The sequence below is a fragment of the Hirundo rustica genome, chromosome 5 (assembly GCF_015227805.2).
Source record: "Hirundo rustica isolate bHirRus1 chromosome 5, bHirRus1.pri.v3, whole genome shotgun sequence".
NCBI lineage: Eukaryota > Metazoa > Chordata > Aves > Passeriformes > Hirundinidae > Hirundo > Hirundo rustica.
Genome location: NC_053454.1, coordinates 57,578,111 through 57,595,654, shown reverse-complemented (window position 1 = coordinate 57,595,654; position 17,544 = coordinate 57,578,111). Strand labels below are relative to the sequence as shown.

The 17,544-nt window shown below is 40.9% G+C and overlaps 1 protein-coding gene across 1 annotated transcript in view; it reads left to right on the top strand.

Annotated features, from left to right (window-relative positions):
- Positions 1–16,242, top strand: part of SLC10A7 (solute carrier family 10 member 7) — a 141,458-nt gene extending 125,216 nt beyond the window's left edge. The window contains exons 11-12 of the mRNA XM_040065448.2: positions 9,262–9,407; positions 12,678–16,242. Coding sequence (XP_039921382.1) covers positions 9,262–9,407; positions 12,678–12,722 — 191 coding nt within the window. The 3' untranslated portion in view covers positions 12,723–16,242. The remainder of the gene's footprint in view (positions 1–9,261; positions 9,408–12,677) is intronic.
- The last annotated feature ends 1,302 nt before the right edge of the window (positions 16,243–17,544 follow it).

Sequence of the window (17,544 nt, the reverse complement as noted above, 5' to 3'; positions counted from 1 at the left end):
TTTTGACCTCTCTGTGATTCCAGAAGGGGAAATACCAGAGCAAATTAGGGAATCTCCTTTTCTTTCTGACCTGAAACATGTGTTGCTTTGATTAGACCTCGAATGAGGCAAGAAATTCTCTACCAGCTCCCAGGGCTTCCTTTTCATCTGTATAGTTTTTTATTAATATTTAGAAAGTTTGCCTGCAGCAGTACTAAAATGTGCATCAGAGGACAACAGTTGTTTACTGTGTTTGAACTGAAGAATCTCACCCAGGAGATCTCATTCACTTGAAGTTTACATCTCTCAATCTCGACTTACAGAAAGAGATCGATGAATAACAATTGTCATTTCAGAGTTGCACCTCTCCAATTATTTATTTGGTTGTGTGTCTTTCCAGAAGCACACCTAATTGGATCAGACACTGAAAACCAGATTGCAGGTTTTTAATGACAGCAAGCTCATACCTCTTTATAATGAAATAAAAAAAAGTAAACACACATATCCATCTGTAAAATGATAATGACGCAGGAGCTCTGCCTCCCCACCTAAAACAGTTAAAGTTAATTTATCTACTTGAAGAAACTACACTACATTCAGCAGACAGCTGACAGGTTACCCTTGGCAAGATCCATGTTTGGACATGACTCAAGTTGGGGGTTTTTTTGTACCTCAAGCTGGCAGGGGCTACGAGTGTCACCCATACTAAAGCTGGTGACTATTGAAGATGATGTTGAGTCTCCCTGAGCGGGTTGTATCCACATTTGCTGCTCTCAGTGCACCTTCTGGCAGCCAGTCTGAGCTGCTGACTCCAGACACTTCTAAAGCAGTGGGTGCAAACGCGTGAGGAATCCAACAGCAGCAGCGAAATCTAGAAATCTCCTGTTGCAGGATAGTTTGGGAGTTTGGAACAGGGATCCAGCTCTAAAAGCTGCCATGACCCCTGCAAGCACATAACCCTGTCCACAGAGTTTTAGAGTAGGAGATAGTATCCCATAGGATTTCAAGCTCTAGGGAGCTGTTTTCTCAAAATGCCTTCCCAAATGGAGCAATAAGGTTTTTCTGGCCTCATATATTCTTTTTTTTTTTTTTTTTTTTTTTTTTTGGATACAGAAATTAGATGAATAAAGGAAAATTTGTAGGTTTTTCCTTTATGAAAAGAAGGGGTTTCCTGGTTTACTCTTTATAATGAATTTTTCTGTCGTGTTTTCCTTTGCATCAAGGTGACAGGGTGGAGAAAAGCTTTAAAAAAGCTGATGAAAAGATAGTGTGAAACAGGTTGGAGCATAAAGCTTTCCTGCCTGTGTTTACAAATATAATAAGAACTATAAAATATGTTTAATTTTTTTTTAATAATATGTGTAGATAAATCTATATAATCAAAACTTAAATACTGTGAAATTTCAGTCTCAGCTGTGTGTGGAAGGGCAGTAGTCTTCAAGGAAATAATCAAATCTCAGCTTGGTGGGTTTAGGTTCCAGAATTCCTTTCATTAGTAGGTTTCCTTTTTTCTAAAAAGAGGTTTAAATTATATTAATTTTAGCTTTGTAGCTTGGTTATTGTTAGCAAATTTGTAATTCCTTATCAGTTTGCTGCCTGTGCTTTGAGTAAGGTGTGTGTATGAAGAGTGAGCTGATTTCCAAGCAATAAAAAAAGCACTGAGGTGTGAGCGTGGGCTTACAACGTTGCTACATTCACATTGTGATGCCAAATTAAGAATAAGTCACATATGAAAAATGACTTACCGTGGTTCAAATCATTCCTGAATTCCCTGTTAACTAATTCCTACCACCATATTGCCAGCCAGGTGGAGGTGTTCTGGGGTCTCAGGCACCAGCCTTCAGTTGTTGGTGTTAAATGTTTCATTGTTAGCAGCTGGTTAAGATTGCCTATGCTGCTCATTAAACATCACTTCCAATCTGAATGCGCCCGTTGAAAGCCCAGAAACAGACAAACTGAACTTTCTTTCTCTTCCTCCCAGCTTTTGCAGTTTTATTTCCTTAAAACTTTGTTAGAATCAAGATATGTTGTTCTCTGGTAACTGTAGTTACCTTGCACTTGAATTACTGATTTCTGTATTAGTAGGCCAGTTACCTGAAGAAAAAGAATGAGCAAAAGCATTCAAAGCATATAAGGTTTTTTTCTTTTTTAAAATTCTTGTTAGAGTTACAACAAAAGAAAAATCCTCTTTCTCCTTAATTTCTTTTTCTCTTCCTCCTTTATTTAAATATTAGACCAGTCCAATCTCTTAAAGCATAAATTTCAGTGTGGGGCCACATCACTGATTAAGAGCAGAGCTTCGCTGGTAATTCTAGTTCAGCAAAGAGGTAAATTAGTTAATGTAATGCAAGGGGATTGTTCTTTCCACAAGAGAGGGAAATGGTTTTGAGGATGCGGGTCCACACCTCCAAACTGAGCGAGGACAGCCTCCATTTTGCAGCTTTCCCCTGCAGTTCTTCCAGAGTCTCTTAACATCCCACAGTCCCTTGTGTAATCTCCCCCTCAGATGTTTGTTTTTACCACTCCATGAGCCTGGTTTTTGCTTTCCATTACACTTGTCACTGACCTGAAATATAAAAAACATACTGAAAAAAATGGTCTTTTTTTTTTTTTTTTTTTTTTTTCCTTTCCTTTTCTCCTGAGAATGTTTTAGGCATGAGTCTTTTTCATACAGCACGTATGTGGGCAAAAGGGCACAATTCTCCCTGCAGTGCCAGGTGATCTCACACGACATTGGAAGGTACTTTCTTTGGCTGGAACAGTGGAACAGGAATACTCAGTATCGAGCAAATATTTGCATTTGTTAGAGGTTGTCATTTAGCTATTCCCATACCTGAAAGAAACTGCTCCTTAGGGAAAAGCATTTAGCTTGAATCCAGGGTGTGCTTTGGAGAGGGCATGGATGTAGGAAAAAGAATCCAGTTAATCAAAAGCATCTTCTTCTGTCGTGATCTCAGTATTTTGTAGCACAGTCTGAACGAGGGCAAGAAACAGCTATCCCTGGTTTGGCTTCACTGGGGACAGGCATAGTGTGTGACCTTGTGCCTCCTCAAAACTAACCACAGCAATGATTTGCCTGGGAAGAAACAGGGAAACCCTTAAGGAAGTTTTCAAGTGAGATGAGCAGCATTGTGCTGTTCTGGCAGCTCTCTGCACGAACAACTATTTTCTAATCCCCTAAATTGGGGAATTCTGCCTGAATCTCACCAGCCCTTCCCACCACGCAGTCGCTGGGCTCTATGCAGAGCTCTTCTGAAACTTGGCAGTCAGATTTCAGGTGCGCATTTGGCTCTGTCTTTGCAGCATGAATTCAGAACCCCCCCTGCTCTGGCAGCTTGGGGGAGGTTCAGTGCAGTGTGTGCCCTTCTTTATGGGCCTTTTCTCAGATGAAAAAACAAATAGCTGTTTGACCAATAATGTTCCTTTCACATCAATCCTTGAGAGGATCCTTCAGAAGGAAAGTAGCACGGAGAGCGTCAGAGAAGCTACCATCATTCACTTGATTCATTTTGTGCGTTACACTTGAAGATTGTGGCAAGTGAGAGTTCTGCAATGCATTGACAAGTACAAGAGAGAGGTAAAAATTGGGAGGGTAAAGCTTTTCTTCCAAGTATTTCCATTGCTTCTTTGTGGGGGTTCTTTGGCATTCTGATCCCTGAATGCCCGATGGTTCCATAGCCCTAGGATGCCTTCTTTGTTTTGCCCCAAATCTCTTTTCCTGAGAAGAAATGCTGCAGTGTTTTGTGATTTGGAATGTGGTTCAGTAATGTAGGCAATCAAGGTTTAGGAGAAATTGTTTGTTATGAAGACACTGAAGGGAAAAAACCTATACAGTGAAGGATGGAAGTAGAGCACTAGCAATAATTCTGCTTTGGGTGTGAGAGATAATGGCCTGTGTTTTGGTGGTAATAAAAATGTTCTGTTAAGTTCTCTGAACCCATTGCAATGTGCTAGAAAACAGCAAATGATGAAACAGTGCTTTAAGGGGAGCTTACACATCCAGCGAGCATAAAATAAACATATTAAAATAGAAAAAAACCCCCTGATTTCCAGTACTTATTGTTTTATCATTTCCATCATGGGTATAGGATAAAAGAAAACTCTTACTTGCTTGTTAGAAGAAGAAAGCTCCTACTTGAAGTTCTTACTTGGCAGATGTCAGTTGAAAGCTCTGCTAAGGAATATGCTGCAATGTCAAACTCTGTTGGGTAATTTTAGACAAATGTGTCATGTGTGACATGGAAATATGGCATGCTGTACATTAGTGATTTCCCAAGTGTTTGGATCAGGTAGTAATGTGCTGAGAAAGTGCTCTTTATCTCTCCACACTGTGTACTTGTATAGCAGTGGGGAAAGGCTTTTGGTAGAAATTACTTTAGTCAGAAAAAGAATCCATTTACAATATGCGCCTTCTAACATCTTTCAGACAATGCATTGTATTAAAGAGGCATTTTTTGATTAATGTTTTATAAACATTTTTCAGCATGACAGCTTAAAGTCCCTGTAAAATTGTAAATGCGTGCATAGTGCTCACTTCCATAAAGTCAAATGCCATCTCATAAAGTCTAGTTGGATCCTGTCAGCGACAGTGACACAGAATCAGTACCTTGGAGCATTAAAATTAATTTTTCTCATTTATATTACTGCAGTGATAGCTAGATGAAAAGAGTCCTATATTTAAATTATCTTTAAAAATACCTTCAAATCTTTTAGGGTTTTTTATTATTACTATTATACAGTTAACTAAATGTAGTGAAGCGCAGCATAATATTTTCATGGGCCTTTTAGGAAATGTGAAAGTAGCAAAGGGGAGGATGTGGGGTGCAGAGTGGGGGAAGGATTAAGTAGCTTTCAGTTGAGCAGGATTTTAGAGAAGCAATGGCCTTTGGCCAGGGTTGATAACCTACAGCCCTGGAGCCAAACTGGAATTGTTGGAGTCCAGGGCATTCCTTTGGTTGCCCTGGAGGGTCAGGGACCTGGGCAGGGGGGTCTGGGACCCCAGCCCAGAGCCCAGGGCTCAGAGAGACACTGGATTTGATTTCAGTCCATGGGAGAGGCTTCTTGCACTGCAGGAAGCATTGCAGGCCACAAGAGTGTGAAAAATAGTAGTTTAGAATATCACAGGGTGAAAAAACAGTGGGTTTGAGATTCTTGGCATTGAAGTGAATGGGGCAAGATGGAGAATTCGGGGCGTTGTCTCCTTCTTCTTCCTTCTTGTTCCCTCACTCCATTTCTGCAGTGACGTTGGCACAAAGTAGTTAGTGAGGATTGGGTCAGAGTAAAGATGACCTTTCTAGTAATAGTGATAGACATTGGTAATAAATAGTAAATAAAGAATACGTAGCAATTAGTATAAAAGATAAGGACAGCCCAGAGACAGGAGGAGTCACCAGATGTCCGAGCTGCAGCAAACATCTTCTGGACACTGAGAAAATTGTAAGATAAGAACTAATAAACGAAGCATGTAACCTTGAAGACTCCGTCTTTTCCTGCGTTTGGCACAGAGCTTTGCAGAGGGCCAGAACTCTAAAACCACCTGAATGCCGGGGAATTTAAACTCTTGAAAAGGAGCCCCCGGCAACTGGCGTCTCTGAGATGGGCAGAGACGACTGCCGTCCCCCAGATGGGACAGAAACAACTGCCGTCCCTGGGACAGGCAGAAACATGGAATGCCCTGGAGCGACAGAGAGCAAAGAGGGCTCTCCTATATTGGGGAGCAAGAGCAGTCCTATCACTCTTCCTTGCTGCTGTTGAAGGTCATGATAAACAGTGTTACCTTTGCTTTCCTCAGGTTTGCAAAGTGCTTAATGCGGGAAAAAAAAAAAAAAAAAAAAAATCCCTTAGTGGAGCTGGGTGATTTTACTGGAAGTACCCAAAATTTACATGGCTGCAATGAGTAGAATCAAAGGTCTTGGGAAGCAAACCCTCAGAGGCTTGGAAGCATGGGAGTGGAGAAGGGAAGAGGAAGAAGGGAGAAAGTACAAACAGAAAAAGAGCCTCTGAATACCAGGGCCAAAGAGCATGGAGGAAGATGGGAACGTGGGGGAGCACTGGTAGGAGAAACATACCCAAACAAAGGGGAGGAGGGAAATTTGGGGTAAAAAGCTGGGAATACCAATGATCTTGTTTGAAAGGGATACCTGTAGAAGCATCTTTGTTTGTTCTCCCTTCTGCTGCAGCTCTCTGTAGTTCTACTCAGGTGGGGTGGTGCTGTCTCATCCCGTTCCTTTCTTTGGAGGAGGATGGGATGCTTGTTAAACCCCTGCTTTGAACAAAGTGGACCAACTTAGCACCAAAGCACGGAAGAGAACTTTGTTACTCAGGTCTCCTGGTATTCACTGAGTGAGGGTCTTTGGCAGAGAGTAGAACCAGATTGCTGGGTGCTCCTAACTCCATAAACCACAGCAGCATGAATGGGTGTTTGTGGCATGAGCCTTCAGTGTTTGCTTTTTTCCCAAGTGCTTATATATGTATATTTAGATACATTTTTATATGAGAAAAATGTCATTTTTGTGTTCCATTTTAAAAGAGGTAAAAGTAACTCTTAGAGCATGTTTTTTCCTAATTAGATATTTGCATGGGGTTTATATGTTTGGAAAACATTAGCAGTCATACCGATGCTTGCAGCTACTACGTATTGCTACTAAAAAAGTTGAGATGGCATTTTTAAAAATAAATACAACTCATCCTGTTTAGCTTTCTGGTAATGTTACTGCCACAAGCATTTGTGACTACACTATGGGGATCTCCGTCACGAAATATTTTCTGAGAGAGTTGCACGCTGGCAAAGTTAGAATTATAAAGATCCGAAAGGTCATAAAAAGGCAACAAGGTTGGGTTTTTTTTTTTTTTCTTTCCATTAGGCTTGTCTTTACCTGCAAAAATGATTATTATTTCTTCTTTTCACCAGTTAGCATTTCCTGGTAAATAATAGGAACTTTAATTGCACATTAGTAGCTTCCAGGAACCTATTGTTGTGACATGCATTTAAACAAGCTGTGAATTAAGAACCTCTCTCTACCCAGTGATCTAATTATATTGTCATGCTAATTACAGTATTTTGTATTTATATTTGACAACTTTAATTTTCTTTTCCTAGTTTACAGAAATAGTTTTCCTCTAGAGAATTTACCTTTTAGGCTGGAATTTCTGATATTTCTTTCAGAAAATGTACAGTTATCTAAAGCATGTCTCAGTCACTTTGGATGCATTCTGTTCACGTCTCTGCCATTAGTTTCTGTGTGATCTTAGGCTAGTCATTGTAGTGTTTCTGATTCTCTGTAGGAGCCCTCTTCAGCTTTCTAAAATGTTTTTGGATCTGTGGATGAAATTGCACTACCAAAACACCAGGTACTGTCTTACAAACAGAAATGCAGCATGTTCATAGCTTGGGACTCTAGTGCACTCTTCTGTGATTAGAAAATAGAAAAAGGACCTACGAGCGTCAATTTGAGATGTGGAAACAGGCAATAAAACTTTAATCTGTTTAGAAAACCAGCATGATGGGCATTTGAGGTAAATTATATGCCTTGATATACTGCAAATGTCCATTTAATTTCTATCTAAATACTATTTATCCCCAAGCCCCAGAAATTAGTGTTAACAATAAGCAATTGTGTGATAGGTTCATTATGTTGTTTTGAAGGTAATTATGATACACACAAATAAAGCACACAAGCCTTTATTTATTTGATTTAATCCATCGCTGCAAATACACACATAGGTAAAGGCTACTAGCACAGGCATGATATTTTTAGTGGTCTAATGTGATGAAGCTAATAATAATAATTATAAGAAATAGTGCTGTGGAAACATCATGAAGATTTCAGCAAGCCTAGACACATGTCAACAATAGTGGGGTGAAGTGGTAATATTCAGCAAATAAGCTGTTTGCTCACAGAGGGAGGTGTCAACTTTTTTAAAGGACACCTGAAATGGTGTTGAGAATGGAAGTTATCCAAGATATAAAGAAGAGTTTCCATAAATATGACAGCTCTGGCTGATCTGAAACATCTGCTCCTGGGGAAATGGAGGGTATGTGGCACAAAGCTCAGTGTTTTGCCTTTACTGAGAAAGGAGACAAGGCAGGCTGGATGGGGGTTGGAGCAACCTGGTGTGGTGGAAGGTGTCCCTGTGGCAGGGAGCTGGAACACGATGGTCTTTGAGGTCCCTTCCAACCCAAACCACTCTGATTTTATGAGACGCTCGGATGAGCCCTGTGAAAACTGTGTGTAGTCTGCTTCGCTTCAAGGTTGATGCTGGCAGAGGGTTCCTGAGTGACATTTAAGATGAGAGAGAAAATAAGGTGCATTCTCAGGAGGCTCCTGAGGAAGTGCAGCTGCTCTTGTTGGCAGCTGTGCAAATATCTGGTCAGGCAAGACAGAGCTGGTTGCAGGTTTTGCCCACACCTGTACTGCGTGGAGCATGGTAGCAAAGTTCCAAGATTCAAACAGATTATTCTGAGCAGTAATGTGCTCAAAGTAGGCATTATTGGTTTCATTACTGCAAAAGGGAATGAAGCTTAATTTCACTTATCACATCATCAAACGGGAAGATTGTGCACAGAGGTGTCTGATAGAATTAGCACTGTTGAGTGCTAATTAAGAAAAAGGGCCCATCTCTAGGTCTTAGCACTCGCTTCTTCCAGCATCCAGCTACTTCTGTATCCAGCTGCTGCCTAGCTTCGTGGGCAGGATCACTTCATATTGCTCACCCAGCTGACTGAACCTTTTCTGTCTCATGGATCAGTCAGGGGAAGCAGGGAAGGTTCTCATTTGTATTCTGAATGTGTGAGGAAAACATGAGCCTCCTCCAGTGGAGAACAGACCCACGAAAGGTTGCAAAGGTTACGAGCAGGAGCTGGGCAGGTTGGGTGGAGGACAATCACACAAACAGCCCAGGGAGAGGATGTTGTTAATAAGCAGTTCAGAACTGTGCTCAGCAACTGAGCAGTCATGCTCTAGCGGAATGTATTGTATATCAAGTCTTCAGCAGCACTTTTTATTTACTGCAATATTAGCAAAATTAGAAAAGGTCTTTTATGGCATTCCCTACTCCTCCCTTTCTGCCATAGAACTTTCTCTGCCACGTATTTTTTGGTTTCATGTTTTTGCTCGTTTGGGTTGGATTTTTAATGCATAAAACATTTCAGTTCATTTTGGGATTTTTGGGATTCTTTTTTTTTTTTTTTTGGTGAAATGTCAGTGCAGCTTAAAATGCTTTGCTTTTATCTGGAGCTCAAAGCCTGAGGTGAGAGTCTGTCTCCTGTTTTTGTGCCTGCAGGGATTCCCATGCTGAAGATAGTATTTGCAGGTTATGAACACCTGTCCTTAATTTCCGTCCCTTTGCTCATCTATCATCCTGCTCAGATCCTTCTTGGCAGTCTGTTGGTACCAACGATAAAATCCTGGATGGTTTCTAGGCAAAAGGTAAGAATTGCTGGATTTGATTTATAATGACAAGTGTATTGTGAGGGGAAAAATACCTAAACACATGTCCTAAACTCCTGGGGTTCCTTCTGTGGTAGGGATTTTTCTGTTTCCTTGCTTCCTCTATAACAGTGATAATCACAGCAGTATCAAATTAAAAGTGCAGAACTTTTAATCTTTTAAACTTTTATCTAACTTGAAAAGGGGATTGAAAAGACTCTGGAAAAGTTCAAAGCATGGAGTTAGACCTCTACAGTTAATTCAAATTACAAATTCATTCAAATTATGAATTCAGAATATGCCCCATAAGAATGTCTCCATCCATTAGCTGACTAATAATCACAGCTTTGGATCTCCTTCATGGAGAAGTGGCAAAGAGATGTTGGCTGGCACGGGAGCTGGGGAAATGAGGTAAAATAAAGACACTTTCTGAACTGGATTGAAGCAGGATGAAAACTTTTTTTCTCTTCCCCTGCACTTGGGTCATCCTTTACAATAGCAAGAAGTCTACAGCAGTCTGGAAATCCCATTTCATGCCAAAATTAAAGTATGGGATAACTTGTAGGATTAGAGACTATAACCTAGAGGGTTCGGAATCAGCATCACTGATTCAAATTATGCTTATTTCAGTACAAATTGAAGATATTGACATCTGACAGCCATTCTGCGATCTATGTGAAATAATTGCAGTGGGTTTAGCCAGGTTCTCACAATAACCACCCTGCAAAAAGCTAGTCCATGAAATCAAGTTTAATGCTGTCTTTTAACGTTCTGAGATAATAAAGATCAAGAAGCTGCAGCAACTGAAGCAACTTTTGGCAGCCGTTTTCGGTGATGGTTGAGACCTACCGTGGGAAGCCCAGCTCCATCAGCACCCTGCATCCTCCACTTATCACTGGAGAAATTTTATTGCTAACACTCACATTTCCAATTTTCAGCAAAACCCAGTGGCTGTCATTTTACAGCTTCACACCACTAAAGTAGCCCTGCTATGTTGAATGCTAAAACTCTCCAAATCAGAGATTTTCATGTGTTACCTGAACTGTAAAAAGCAGGAAAACTCTCAGTTTTCAGAAACTGTGTTCAGAAATGAGACCTTGTTAAAATATACCAATCTGAGTATCTGAAAACAAACATCTGAGACTCCAGTGGCAATTATCCATCAGTCTGAAAATCATGGTTTTTCTTTTCATCAGAAATTATCAGGAGACTTTACTGGTGGCATAAAGAAAATTCCATGCTACTCCTGTAGAAAGACAGCCTAAAGTTAATGCTGCTGGTGACAGAACAATCCCTGCAATGCTGACTTCTCTTCAGCATCTCAGGAGTGGGGCTGGAGCTCATCCAGACCTCCCTGATTCTCAGGGCAGTAATGGCCTTCAGGGGCTGCTGTCAGCTACTGCAAGTTAAAACAGCCTTTAAACAGAGCATCAGAACAGTCAATCAGTACTGGAGAGATTTACAGTTCACCAGCACTAGTTTCTTATTCATTAAGCATCAAATAAACCTCCTGTGCTAAGCAGACTGTAATGCCACTGTAGAACCACTTTGGGGGATTGTTGTTCTGTTGCTGCAGTTTCTTCAGTTGGTCTTCTGTATTATTCACAAATGTTATTTTAATTACTCTTTGAAAAAAAATCAATGAGGTTGGATCTGGTACAGTTGCAATAAGTATAATAGAAGTGAATGTTGTGACTGGATAATGGTCTCCTGCTTTGAAAATAAACATGTCATCATCACCCTTGATGTTTATTTTCTACAAACACCTTGGCTTCATTTTGGCATCTCTCTTGCAGGGGGAGGCAGTTATCCAGTCACAGTACTCAACTGCAGTGACATTCTTACTTAATTATGATAGTACATGTGATCGGGTTGTATGAAATCGAATTTAAATATTTAGAGGCTCATCTACACTAAGGTATTTCTACTTTGTAAATATGGTAGCAGAATCTGCCAAACTACAAAGTCAAAAAATTGTTTCCCCAAACAAAGGGTGGAATGATGTCTCTCTCTCCAAAGTCTCTTGCTGAATAATATCCAAAAGACTAATCTCAAAGGGCTGGATTTAACAATAGTTAAATGCTGGTGTTTCTGAGGAGAATATAGCCCATTTATTTTTAAAGGTTTGGGGTTTTTTTAAGGGTTTACATTTGTGCTGCAGTGATTTTCAAGCAGTGCTTACAAGCTTTAAGTGTACAATATTAAAGGTTAATATCTACAATAAGAAGCCCCATCAGGCATCTTTCAGACTGAAAATTGCTTGTAAAGCCAACCCGCTGGAAACGAGAAGTCAGACAAATGCCAGCCTGTCAGGGCTCTTCACCCAAAAGACTTGAGAAAAACGGAGGTTCCAAATTTCAGGAACTGGCTAATTTCTCTAATTTCCTCTCGCCTGGGCCAATTTGTCCCACCTGAGAAGGCACAGAGCTTTGTTTGCTGCTGAGCACACCAACAGCCAGCATCCTTCCCAGTGACCACGCTGCTGGACAGGAGCAGCAGAAAACCGAACGCCTTCTTAAGCCTAGCACATTTCTCTCCTTAGCTAGAGCAGCTGCTTCCTGCCAAACTGGAAGCACGAGCACTGGGTTGCACTTGTCACACACTGAATGAACAGCTCAGCCACCATAACTGGCCAGCCCTGTGAGGAACACGGAGCTGGACCCTGCTGTCAAAAATGAAAAGGGTTTCTTTCTTCCTCAGCGACAATAGAGCTGCGCAGATGTCAGGTGTCCCCTGGCATGAGATCACCTCTGGGATGATGGACTTTGGCTTATTCTTACCTTTCCTCAGAAAGGAATTCTAAACATCGGAGGTGCATGACATCCACCACTGCAGCAGTGATTATCCTCTGAGCAGGCTTTGAGCCACGTGGAAGGAAGCCAGGGACGCAAAGGTGTTGGCACAGATTTTCTTCACCGTCTTTCCTTAAGCGGGTCTGAAGCTCTCCTATCTGTGCCACGAGTGGTTTGAGTGGGGTCCAAATAGTTGCTTTTTAAAAGGCAACTGAGACCCATCTCTGCTTCCTTCACTGGCGCTGTAGCCATGGTCCTTGTGGTTCCTCTGTTAAGGCTCTGTGTAAGTGGAGGTTGTGATGGGCTGTGAGAGACAAAAACATCATCTCAGAACCCACAGCCCGTCAGCTGCACGCTGACTCCTCTCTCAGAAACACACACAGTGTTTTGCTGCCCCTTATGAATGAGAATCTCACCTTGTGCTGTTGCTTGTCTTTGAAGGGTACAAAAAAGTGACTGTCTCGTTTCCTGTTCACAGGCACTGAAATTAACCAGGCAGCCCAAAGCGCCCGTGAAGGTGTAAGTGTGGAGATGGCCTGTGTCACAGTGAATGTATATATGTACTATACTGTACACACGGACAATTGACACAGCTGGGGTTTGTGAATGTTGCTTCGGTGCATATTTTATTTTTTTATATATATCTCTATATATATATATCTATATATATTAAAAGATACCTGTTAAGTGCCTTACAGATGCATTTTTGGCAAAAGCGTTGTTTTCAGAAGCCGCTTTGTTGGTTTCTGCAAGAGGTTGTACAGTATTTTGGAGTCCTTTAGTTTATTTTTCTAACCGAGTGAATGGTCATGACTGACAGCTGGTTCTTCCATTGCCCCTGCTTTGAAGCCAGGGTGCACCGGCTGCAAGTCTCTGTTTTAAACTAGCCAAAATGACCAGAAGCCTATCCCACTGCTGGCTTGCCCCGGGGAAGAGCTTTCTGAAGGTTTTTTTCTGAGATTGACTTGAATTTCTGTGTGACTCTGTTACACTCCCTAGTCATATGACTGTGACATGCCTTTTTCTTCTGAGTTTGTGTATACTCAGCATGGGGCCATCCAATGGATAGAAGCTGAAAAGCATGAATTATTTGCATTTGTTGACACAGTTGTCTAGACATTCCTTCAAAGTTAATGGTTTCTCAAGAAAATTCTTTCAATTCCATTGTATGATATTGTGCCATTGTATATCTTAAATGCCTCATAAGCTTCTTCAAAGAAATGGCCTGGTGCTTGGGTTATGAGTGAAGTATTTGTGTTTGCAGCTAGGAGATCTTTTTATAATTTACCCCTGAAGATCAGAAATTTTTGGTTTTCTTTTTTTCTTTCCCTTCCCCCTGTGCAATGCACGGAGACCTGCACGGAGAATTTAGGATGCTCAGAGCCTTTATTGTAGTAAGTCAAGCTATGTTTTCTATGTTGCTGCATTGGTAATGAACAGTAGCTTATGAGGACAAGAAGTTGACTTTTTTTCTTTTTTGCTAATTAAAAGGATCCTTATAGTAACAGAAACACTATCCTAGCTCACTTGACAATCAATCACAACTTTTTAAAAAATAGTGTTACTCTTTCTAATAGGCTTATATAAAAAAAGAATACAAAATACTATTTCTAGGCGTTGAAGAGAAAGGAATGCAGGCATATATTTAAATGTGCAGCCAGCACTACATCTTGTCTGGGAGACAAAGATTTCAGAATTGTGCTCTAGTCCAGACTGGGGGATGTGCCCATCTGCAGAAACTGTGCTAGCAAATGTGCATTAAACTATTAAGTAAGGAAAGGAATAGGTCAATGTGGGATCGATAGAAATGCAGAGCTTCCGTGTGTGTCATGGCTGACATTGCAGCTAACGGCGTGGCTGAGTGCAAACACCTCGGAGCAAGTCTTCAGCAAATGTCGATCATCGGAGCTCTGATAGGGCTTTAAGCCTTTATATAAGCTGAAGATCTTCTGTGTGACAACAGGCATGTGAAATTCATATCCTTTTGCCTTATTACAAAAAAAAAATAATATATATATATATAGTGCTTGGTTTACCTAGTCTGTTACTTCCAGTCCTGTGAACAACAGGAAAAAAATAAACTGGTACCAATCCTCGGTGCTTTACCTGATGGCCACTCCCTGTTGCCATTTGTATGAGAAACTATGGGGAGCTGACAGCATCACCCTGTCCAGAACTGGCACACCAAGAACAGGACCATGTGACAAAGGTATGGGAGGTGGCAAATGCTGAATCCCTTCCTTCCCTGGAGGGGGATCAAGCTCTCCCTGCTGAGTAGGTGAGAGGGCTGGGGACACTGTCCACTGCCCATGTCCCCAGGGCTCTGCTCTCTTCCCACTGGGCAGTGAGCTCAGTTTGATCAGTACATCCATGCCTAGATAGCACAGGCAGATCCACCAACAGGCCTGTGAGGAACTGGAGGGTTCCTGGGTCAAATTCAGGGTTCCACTTCCTTAAGCATTCTAAGTGGTAACTGGTTCCATATGGGAAAAAAATTCCTCTGGGTTTAAAAACCCCGCTTGCAGCAGAGGACTGCTTCCAAACTCAGGAGAGTTTCTTTTTGTTCTGCTTCCATAAACCTGAACTTCCAGAGGATATTAAGACTTAATCCCAATCCCACTGAAATCGATGACTCTTTCTGTTGGTTTTGAATGGTGAGACAACAGGCCCAGAGGCGGTGTTCCCTTTTTTAAAATACATAAGAAGAGTCCAAGCAGACAGTAGCTGACTGTGCTTGTGTCAGTGCTAAGTAGTCAGAACACTGCAAGTACCCTTACTGAGCTACCTCTGTGTACTGAATCTCTGCCTTTCAGTACTTCCAACAAATTGTTTAGATTCCATTGAACACATCCTTTGCTTTGGTTTTTTTTTCTACATTTAAGAATATTTCAAACTGTTTTACAATGTAGTTTTGTTAGAGTCTTTACAAGGTCTTTGTTGATTGCTTTGGGGCAGCTTAAATATTGTGTATGAGTGTTGGAGCTGTTGGTCTAAAGGGAGTATCAAGCTAAACTGAAATACATATTCTAAATCCATGCTTAATGAAACTGAATTGTGCACATCAATTCTGTTAAGACTGTTAAGATGTTTGTTTTATGACTTGTTATATGTCTTTAATAAACAGAATCGTTTTGAATTCAATTTTGTTAAAAGGAAATCAAGATAAAATTATTTATCCTCTAGGTCACATTTTTACCTCTGTTATCTGTTTTATTCTTTTGTGGGTGAGCTTTTAAACTGTTTGCTTGGGTTTTTTTAAAAAAAACAAACTGCCTGGAAATACTGTATGGACTTGGGAAAAGTAAGTCCTCAGAGTACTGCTAGTTGTCATCAATTGAAAATTAATGCATTGAACCTAACCAGGTTTTCAGTAAAGACTTAGAACAGTTGGGAATCTTTTCAACTTCTTGTCTTTAAACTTAACCGATATTAAACATAATCAGACAAAACTGATGGCAAATGAGAACTTTGCCCATGTTACAACATGAAGATTTTCTTGATCAACACTTCTGATTTGTGCATCTCTGTAACTCCATCTAATGATAGCAGAGGAAAAAAAAAAAAAAAAAAAAAAAACCCAAACAATAAAACTTCAGAGGTCATGGGCAATGTTAACATTTTGTGTTGAGTTACTCAAACTTTTTATTTCCCTTTTTGTGCATTAAATTGAAAAGCTTTTGATGACTCCAGTAACTTATCAAGGTAAACAATTTTTAATGTAGTTAAAATCAAAGATGTGGTTGTGTTTTTTCTCGTTGATCCTTTAGTTAGCGTGAACAGGTTACGTGGTAGAAAGCAGTCTCAGCAGACGCTGCGCAGTTGTGCTTGTTCACAGAGCAGAAGGAGCTTGGTTTTACAGAAGTAGTCCCCTACGTTACTCTGGCAGTCGGGGAAAAAGGAGCTGTTAGTTTTATTTGTGTACATTTTTCTGTGGCAGTATCTTGACAGCGGGAGGTTAGAAGGCAAGGTGAAATATGGTCTGTCTGCAAGCACACTGATTTATGTGCGAGTGCATACGTGCATAAGAGATGAGCAGTTATATGTGTAGAAATGACTAGAAAGGGCCAAGTCCCTGGGATACTTTTTTTTTTTTTTTTTTTTTTGCAAGACTGCGTATGGAGAAAGAGCTACTTTTTTTTGATGTTATTCTGCCATTAAAAATGAAATTTCAGACACTGAATTGTGTTTTGTATTGAATCATAATCTCATACAGAACCCTTACAGCAGACAATCGCAGCTTTGTTATTTGTAAACTGTAGGCTGTTTTGCACTTAAATAGATGTTGATGCATTTGGGAATTACAACACATTAAAGGGCTAAATCATAGTTTCTCCATTTGGTTATAATCCAAATGCATTTATATTACTATTATTATAAAGTGCCAGGAACACAGGCAGTCCCTCGCAAACACGTTAAATAGACAAGAGACTAAATTCTGCCCTTGGTTACACTTGCACATCTCCAGTGCAAGGTTGTTAAGCTGCAGAGCAGCCTCCCCAGGGAAGCTGTTTGAAGAGCCCTGCCATCGTTCTAACAAAGCTCGGGGATAATGTCGCACATGATGAGAGTAATGAAGAGTATTTTACTTCAGATTTGATGGCCTGCGCTTCCCAGCATCTTGCAAACCGATTCTCTTTTGTCCCTGTTTCCGTGGGGTAGCCCCAAGTCTCCCAGACCAAAACTTTACAGCATCCTGTCAGAACAATGTCAGGAGAGGGATGTATTCTCTGCTTTGCCATTTTCTTGCTTCAACCACATTATTCTTCGTGACCATTAGGCTGCAGCTTCTACAAGGTGGCATTCTGACTTAAATTCCTCCAAGTTGATGTGTCCTGTTCCTGTACAATTCTCATTGGACAGAGAGCACCCTGTGGGGTGGTAAGGAAACTTCTGGAGTTGCATGGACGAGCAGTGCAGGACTAGAGAAAGCAATGCTGGGAAATGCAGGTTGGAGGCATTGCTCCAGGCAAGTCTGCTTTGTGCTGGCATCTAAAGCTGCAGCAGAGGTCATGAAAGCAGCCTCTGGATTGCTTCTCTTGCCAGAAAGGTGGAGAGTGAGATCTTCAGTGAGAAGTGAAATTAAATTTATTAGTGATTAAAAGGACAAGGGAGCTGTGTTGGAAACAAAGAATGCCAATGAGGCCCCCCGGCTGCTCCCCTAAGCAAATTGCGGTCTCGGTGGAACATCAGCTTCTCAGTCCATCACATTGCAGTAATCGAGTCTGGAGCTGATGGGAGCATGAGTCACCACTTAATTTTCTCATCAGTGGAGGCCAAGTTCTCAAAATATTTTTAGATGCATTTCCACAGAGATTTCTGCCAGCCAGTGACCTATAGAGTGACAA